Below are 8,647 nucleotides of genomic sequence, written 5' to 3'. Positions count from 1 at the left end.
TCACTTTAGCGGCTTTTCTCTCTCTTTTGCTGTGTAGGCTTCGGTTTTTCTCTTTCTACGGCTCTCCCACGTGGCTTCTTTCTCTTTCTACTTTTCTCTCTCTTTTGCTGTGTAGGCTTCGGTTTTTCTCTTTCTACGGCTCTCCCACGTGGCTTCTTTCTCTTTCTACTTTAATTTTCATTGCCTACAATGATGGCCTATCTGCTACCTCACTGTTCTCTCTCTCTCTCTCTCTCTCTCTCTCTCTCTCACACACACACACACACACACACACATACAGCGCTCGATGGGCTTTCTGAGCTCCCTGCACCTCTCCCTTTCCTACTTTGAAGGGTTCTCTTCATGAGGAGATTGCCCCGCAGCTTTGATGTGGACAGGGGTTGTCTGTTGGGAAGCGGGCAAGCAAGCTAACCGAGCGCGAGAGAGAATGAGAGTTTCACTGATTGTTTGTCTTCCTCCTCTTTCTCTTTTCTGCTCACTGCGATTTTTCCCGCACACAAGTTATAGCACTGTAGCTACATTGTGGTCATATCAGTGGCTTTGCATTTAGCAAGTGCTCGTTTGTGTGAAGTCCGCTGTGAGTTCCGGGGTTCTGCATTTTGCACGTGTGAATCCCACTTGGTTGATTGGCACGTGAGCAATTGTGTGAGTTCCCTGAATGCAAGAGGGAAATGCCCTAATAAATTCTCTCCGTCGCTTGAACTGTAACAACATGAATGGAAGTCCTAGGCCGCACGTGCGTGAGCAAAGCATGGAGGGCTGGAAGCGGGACAAAGACGAAGGCCTCGCCTTGTTCCAGTACATGAGAGCTCGCGAGCGCAACAATCTTCTAAACTATTCTAAGGATGACATTGAAGGTATCTTTTGCTTTACATTCTCTTGAGAAGCTCTGCGAAACCTGTTGCTATTTGATTTTGAAACCGTAAATTTAATCGCCAACTGATTTGTGAGTAATTGGGACTCTCATGAGTCGAGGCAAAAGTTAGGTCCATATTTTGTTGGGTCGTTCAGTCACAATTTTCTTCTAATTTCTTCATTGCATTAAAATTCAAGGGCTCTCTTTGGCTTTTGCAGAGATCAAGTATGATGATGGGCTATCTACGTTCCGTATCTCAGCCTCTACTCCGACAAGAAAAGGCGGCGGTTTGCTTGTTCTCGACACAGAGAAGAGTGATTACGACTGGTGAGTTAAGCTTGGAGCTTGAATCACTATTCGATTGTGGTTTAGAACCCACGAGTTTGCTGCACAATTGTGTTGTGTGTGTGGTGTTTTGTGTGTGTGTGTTGTAAACAAACACCCTCAGTCTTCGTCCCCCCTAAACATTCCCCTGAATTATTTATTGCATCTGCAGGCTTTTAACCCCACCTGGCACTCCCCTGTTTCCGTCTCTGGATCAAGATACAGCAATCATCAACCTCTCTCAAAGACGGGTTCTCACGCGTTCAGCCTCAGCTTCAAAAAGTTCCAAGGTACGAAGCTTCACCCTGACAATGGTAAGGTTACACAAAGGGCTACACTCATTAAGAGTTGCATTAATCTACTTAGCTCTCTGGCTCGTCATGCTATGTCAAAATCCCTACCGACTTATCTTGTTTGCTGAGACCAGCTGTCTTATCCACAAGACCCCTCTTCCAAAGCGCTCTCTGGAAATCCGAGTCCTCACCGACCAAGTACAGCCTCATCTACCAGCAGCACAAACAAAGCAAGACCATCTTCACCTTCTCTCACAAGGTCTAGTCCTACCATGCGACCTTCCTCTCCATGCAGACCCATCACTCCAACAGGCAGGTCCTCAGCAGCAGCAAGCAGGTCAACCTCGAGATCCTCAACCCCCACCCTATCCCGTAATAATACATCTCCATCTTCAGCAAATAGAGCTGGATACTCAAATGGCAGAAGTCAAGGAAGATCACTGTCCCCAAAGTTATGTCCATGGGAACCGATGATGTCTGTCTTCTCCACAGAACCACCGCCTAATCTTCGCACATCTCCATCTAATCGATCAGTTCAAAGGGGCAGGTCTGAAGGTTGCAGGCATGGGGTAAGCACTAGGACTAATGGCTCTTATTTGAAAGCAGTATCTGATTGTAACACACCACAATGGCACAGTATGTCAACAGACACTACTGGAAGCTGTAACCTTTCAACCAGTTTAGACCAGAACAGCTCTCATACAAGCAAGGATTCTGTGGTCTCCTCATGTGATGATGCCATGGAAACCATTGAACTGGCCGTGCCAGGAAATAGGAAAAAAAGCTTTAATAATGCCTCTAAAGCTACAAAAGCCCCTTCAAGGCTCGAGAATCCTTCTTCTGGGAGATCTATCTTACCTGCCAAGCGGCAGACACGACCTGCCATGAGTTCTAGAGATATGATCTCTAGTCTTGCAAACAGAAAATTATTTGAACGGCAAGTGGTATGCATTCAATTCTTATGTGCTTCAAATGTGCCTTCTGATGAACATTTCACAAAGCATTGGTGACATGAATGTTTTCTGTCCTGTTTTTTGGTTTCTAACTTACCGTGATCTTCGCTGTATGCAATCACATGAACAGCCTCAACGTCGGAACTTGCAAAACATGTTTCGGCCTTTAATGTCAAGTGTGCCTGCATCATCATTTTATAGCGTTGGAGCTGATGACATGCATCATGATCCAACCAAACCTTCAGTACTGCCTGCTAGCACCATGAATGAAAGGCCAGAATGTGGTGTGAAAATTTTGCCTGGGAGTCATTGCAACCATCAAGGTGGAGAATGTAAGGAATGTCAAAATAAGCAGGCCAGTGGTATGTTTCTTGGAAAATCAGGGGATCATGTGACCAACAATGATGGTGATGACGACCACCATCGGTATCATGATTTTGGCAGCCAAGAAATTGAAAGTAGTGGCTTTGTAATGAAAACGTCAACAGAAGAAGAGACCAAGGAGCACATGCAAATTGAAGCCGAACCCGGAGAGGCCAAAGGACTAGTGGATGCATGGAATGGAAATCATACCTTTATTGTTGAGCCCACAGGGAATGGTCATGCACAGAATCACCGGAGAATTGCACGGTCCCATAAATCTGCAAGCATTAGAGACTTGAATGTTGACTCAGATACTGACATGAAGGATTTGAACCCTCCAGGTCAAGGTGGTATCAGAGAACAACATAATCAAGAACTGAGGATGCATTTATCTTCAGGTGAGAGCCAAATGCAGAATGTGGGTTTTAGTACAGAGCAGTCAATTGTACATCACATAGAAGACAACACTATGATCACTACCATGAAGTCACGTTCCTGTTCGAAGCATGGGTGGAACAGAGGTCCCTTAGAACCACCCTTTGAGAGCTCTTCCATTCAGACCGATAAGAACTGTAGTAGTGTAACCTCTCAGCATGGAGCTACACAACAAGCCTCGACAGACTTGCATTGTTTTCGAAGGCAACATGTTAAGAATGCAAAGATAAAGTTTCAAGATGGCATGGTGGACACAAAGAGAACTGAGATCTGTGACATGTCTACTTCTGATTCTTACAGCTGCAGTGGAAGCTTAGATTCAAGCTTTATTGATAATCATACTGAGAGATTTGGGAAGAATCCACCTGAAGGTTTGATGGATGAAGTAGATGCAATGGCTTACAGCAAATATTCGCTCCCAAACACTATTGTAATCAATCAAATATCCTGCGATATTTTGTCTGCTAAGTCTGCTACATACTCAGAAACCCACCCGGCGATTGAGAAAGACAAAATGCTGCATGATATGTCTATGGGAAATGCAAGTGATGTTATGGAAGGAAACGAGTTAGTCATAAATTGTGGTGAAGGGGACCCTACCAAACAAGCTGCAAAGCAAAGACCAGCATTGTTGATGATAGATGTACCTCACCTTGAGACATCTTCTAGTGAACAGGCTGTGGTAGATGTGGATGATAAACTTGGCATGGAAGATGCTCTTTCTATTGTGGCTGCATGCACCATGAAAATGACGGAGAGCAGGCAGGTGACAGATAAGAAATTCAACATGGAGCAAGGCGTGACCATTGGCCATTCAAGCGATATGACAACAATGCATTCGAGTTTGACGCTTGCAGCAGAGAATGAAGATGGTGATGAACATTCTAGAAACTCCACCTTTGATGAGGCAGTGGTGGAAGAGACAAGAAGGTCTGGTAAGGCAACTTTTCTCTCAAGCCATTAAGGAAGTCCCTGTACTAGAAGTTTGTCCTTATTGATGTTTTTTTTTCTGATTACCTTAGGCCTTAAAACATTGTGTTTCCTTCTGTGTATATACATGATAAAGCATGTCGTTGTGTGGTGTCGCTATTTTGAGCTACTTTGTATGTTCATTGACTACAGGTTTTCTGGTTGTCCATCTATATGCCGCTTTCTTTGATAAATACATCCAAGGTATTTAGGAGCACAGCATACCTATGCTATGGGAAAAACCCTCCATTTCTTCTGTTACTTTAATTAGGCTGGCTATGTGGATCCTCTTGACCATCATGTCCCTCCCTTCCTCCGTCCGTTCCTCGTCTTGTAACGAGCTGCCACAGTAGCTCGTGGGTGAGTCCTCGTGGCCTGGTGATGCCACTTGCTTGGCGAGCTCCAAGCTGTTCACACGGTGGCCTCCAGTGGCTGGTGCACTGGCCACTGGTGGTCAAGCGTGGCCTACTTGCTTGGCGAGCTCCAAGCTGTTCACACGGTGGCCTCCAGTGGCTGGTGCACTGGCCACTGGTGGTCAAGTGTAGCTTAATGTCCTGAGGGCCACGCATGTGCTAACCAGTGAGTAACCACTGCTGGTGGCCCTGCAATACATTCGATTGCACTGTGCCTCCATTCTGACAATAGTGGTAATACCTTGGTTTCTCTCTCTTCTCACTCTTTCTCTCTCCCTCCCTTGTAATACTCCTCTTTCTCCAGCCTGCAGGCCACCACTGGCTTGTGGTATTTCAGCCTTGTGCCCTCATAAATGCCTTATGAGTGGGGCGTTGGCCATCGGGTGGAAGGGCCACCCTTGGTCCTTTTGGATTTGTAGGGGCCACCCTTGGTCCTTTTGGATTTGTAGGGACCCCGCCACTGCCTGTGACCAGCCTCCTCATAGACCATGGAGAAAACAGCATTCTAGTGTATTTGTATGGGCTAATTAAAAATAATAATAACTGTTAAATTTTAAGTGCTTTTATTTAAAAAATGATTTTTTAAATATATTTTAGTTATAAAATCGGTATATAGTAGAGTTTTAAGAAACAAAAACTAGATAGATTTACGAGTTGTTTTTATTTTGATTGGTTGAAAAATATATTTTTTTCGAGCACTGAGATTCATCGTCGTCGTCATCATCACAAGTGTGGATTGGGTTGTGAAGGTCCTCCGTATTGAACTGTCATGTCAGCTCATGGACGGCTAGCTCATAGACGTGTAAACATAATTGCCATCAAATATGGATCAATGTCAAAAAAAACCAAGCAAAATTATAACCGATTTTTCTCAATTTCAATAGTGAAAATTATACTATGGACAACCTTGAATATAAAGATTCAAAATTTTAAAGTTTAAGTTATAAAACCAAGTCTGCATTTTTTCAATCAACCCCAACTGATTTTCCTCAATTTCAATTGTGAAAATTACAGTAAGGACAACCTTGAATATAAAGATTCAAAATTTTTTAGTTTTAGTTATAAAACCAAGTCTATGCATTTTTTTCAATCAAACCGATTGATTGGGGTTGTGCATTTTTTTCGGGGTTGAAGGTCATCGCTTTTTAACTGGAAGTTTACTGTGGATTGGGTTGTGGAGGCAACCCCGACAGCCAATGTGAACATATGGCTCTCCACAGCCAATGTGAATATATGGCTGCTTGAGTGGAGACTCGAGAGTACCCTATGTAAAAGGGCCCAAATAAATGTGTTTGGGGATTTGTTGTAAAACTGCCCCAACGGGTTCTCTTAGCTGGTAGCTAACGTCAGAAGTTCTTGGGAAGAGAACACAAGTGTGAGATGTAGCGGAATCTAAGAGGATCTCGGGAGTCAGGAGATCAGGTGGTCAAGTGTGTGACATGTGCGTGTTTTGATATATATATATATATATAGAGAGAGAGAGAGAGAGAGAGCGCTCTTTCAATGCATACGGGTGTGTGTTTCTATCTGCTGATGAGTGTGTGAGCACATCGAAAGGGTAGGGACCGTAGCCCGAAGAGGAGATGGGGACTCGGGAGGATCTCGAAGGAGATGTAAATCTGCAGCATGAGGACGACGCGGTAGTCAGATTTCCGAGATGGTCGAGACTCGAGACTCGACTCTCTCGAGCGGAGATGACTGGAGTTCATGGCGGCCGTTCTGAAGATTTCGAAGAGGAGATCTGAGACAGTCGCCGAGCAAGAGACGATGATGGCAACAAAGAAGTCGTTGCAGAAGCAGGTGATTAATTATTTATTGAGGGTAGAACTTAGCAGACCTTAATACAAGGTGTGGGCGCACACTAGAGCTTGGTGATGTGGGTGGCCAGGTAATTGTATCGGACTAGTTTTCATGTATGTCGCATCAACACGAATTCTATTTATGTGGAGTTGTGTTTTGGTCTCTGTAGTTACTAGATGAGCTGATTGTTTAATTTAGAGAAGGTTTTATTTTTACTCTTCGTTTTGGTCTATTGAGTGATGACATGCGCGCGCGCTGCACAAGCAACTAAGTACTTGCACAGAATTGAATTTTGGATACTCAACCGCTATTGTATAATGCAGATGATAAATCGAAGAGAGCGCAGCCAGGTGTCCAACTCCGGAAGCGCAACGTAACGCTTGAAGAAGCTACTGACACCATCTTGTTTTGTAGCTCTATCATGCATGAAATTGTATATAAAGTTGCTACATTGGCCACACAGGAGGAGGAGAAATGTGCAGTGAAACCTCCTGGATCAGAGGAGTTTGCAAGGCTTTTCGGCCTATCCGGAGCAGAGTACAGAAGCACGAGTCCCCAGAGAGCATCAAGAGGGGGGCCGACTCGAAAACGGCAGCCTGCCAGCAGCTTGTCCGTACAGCAGACAGTCAATCATGTGCAGAAACTAAGGATGGTCCATCAGAATACTCAGTCTCTTGCAATGAGAGAGAGTCTCATGGACAGGATCGAAAATGCAGTGATAGGTAACAATGAGGAGGTAGTGGCCACACGAGCAACAGAGAAAGTGCACCAGAAGAGAAAAGGTGCTCGGGAAAAGAAAGCAAAATGCAGATGTGGGTGCTGTGTGATGTAAGGCCATGTATGCGCTGAACGTATAGTTGTACTGCCAAGTCTTTCTTTCATATGTCCTTCTGTAGGAGCTCTCTAAGAGCTCTCTAAGATGTACAATATATATCCTGCTGAGCTGTAGGTGTATAAGCTCTTCTAGCAATGGTGGAGGTGTCCTCTCCTATGAGGTGTACTACGGAATTGGCGGAAATCTAAGCACTAGTTTCCCCCATCTCATTCATGGCTTGATTTTCTTGTAACACAGTTCCATAGGGTTCTCTACTCTATACAAGATAAAGCAAGAGTGCCTACCCCTTTACGTGGAGAAAGGAGAGAATTTTTGGAAAGGAGAAAGGAGAAGAGAAGACAAGTGTTTGGGGTTTTTTTTTCCGCAGGCCTAGAAAGTAAAGTGTCACCATCAAGTTATTTGCTCAATGAATGAGTTTCTTATATATATATATGTAATACATTAGAAAGTAAAGTGTCCACCCCTCCACATGCACACATATTTTCTAATATTATATTATGTGCATGTGTAAGAGAGAATATACATACTTATGCATACATAGATAAATAAATACATACACACACATATATATTATGTATGTAAGTATGTAAGCATATATATACACATATATATATCTTCTAATTTTATAGTGTGCATGTGTATCAGAAAGAATATACATACCTATACATATGTAGATAAATACATACATATACACACACGTATATATATTGTGTATTTATGTAAGTATATATGTGTGTATCTGTAGGTATGTAAGCATGTGTACATAAATAGATCTATACACACACGCACACCACACACACACATGATACGCACATACACACACACCCTTGCACGCATGGACACACGTGCACACATAAAGATATGCATAATTACACGTAAGCTTGCACATACACATACATGCACATAAGCACATACATATACGCACATACATACACTCACAGACAAGTACATGCATGCACACATGTATACATAAACGTAAATGCATACACATTTGCACCTGTTACATGCATACATGCACGTGCACATGCACACACATAGACATAAAGATGTACACACATATTTGCATGCTCACACACACATACATGCACACTTGCACATGGATACACACAAACATAAACATACACACCATGTATACACAGTCACACCATACACACCATCAAGACACTTACATGACGCATGCATGCATGAAATCAACATTACACAATCGCACACATGTATGTATGTGCACACATGATCACGTGTGTGGGGGGGGGGGGCGGGGAGGGAGACTAAGGTAAGATCTTGATTTAAACATATTTGGCATCGTTGTGTCGAGGAATAGCCTAGGGCTTAGCTTCATTTTTCCATCCATTCCAAGCTATTGGAATCACCCAATATTTCATGGTGTTGATTAAGAGGTTACACTG

General features: G+C 43.5%; 1 protein-coding gene across 1 annotated transcript; it reads left to right on the top strand.

The window, feature by feature from the left end:
- The first annotated feature begins 221 nt into the window (after positions 1–221).
- On the top strand, positions 222–7,663 carry LOC147632989 (uncharacterized). The gene is made up of 6 exons (XM_086806004.1): positions 222–857; positions 1,075–1,183; positions 1,353–1,470; positions 1,608–2,417; positions 2,557–4,159; positions 6,730–7,663. Exons 1-6 carry the CDS (start codon positions 659–661, stop codon positions 7,236–7,238), a joined length of 3,348 nt encoding a protein of 1,115 aa, XP_086662130.1. The 5' UTR covers positions 222–658; the 3' UTR covers positions 7,239–7,663.
- Positions 7,664–8,647: the final 984 nt, after the last annotated feature.

This window comes from Cibotium barometz, chromosome 12 (assembly GCF_041138505.1).
Source record: "Cibotium barometz isolate CiBa-2024 chromosome 12, ASM4113850v1, whole genome shotgun sequence".
In the NCBI taxonomy this organism is placed as follows: domain Eukaryota; kingdom Viridiplantae; phylum Streptophyta; class Polypodiopsida; order Cyatheales; family Cibotiaceae; genus Cibotium; species Cibotium barometz.
The sequence above is the reverse complement of the archived record's forward strand: the minus strand, read 5'-3'. Positions and strand labels throughout refer to the sequence as shown.

Excerpts from the sequence above, each read along its gene's own strand:
- LOC147632989 (XM_086806004.1), top strand. The coding sequence starts at position 659 with ATGCAAGAGGGAAATGCCCTAATAAATTCTCTCCGTCGCTTGAACTGT. Across the intron at positions 858-1,074 it reads TTCTAAGGATGACATTGAAG|AGATCAAGTATGATGATGGG; the intron begins GTATCTTTTGCT and ends TGGCTTTTGCAG. Across the intron at positions 1,184-1,352 it reads GAGAAGAGTGATTACGACTG|GCTTTTAACCCCACCTGGCA; the intron begins GTGAGTTAAGCT and ends TTGCATCTGCAG.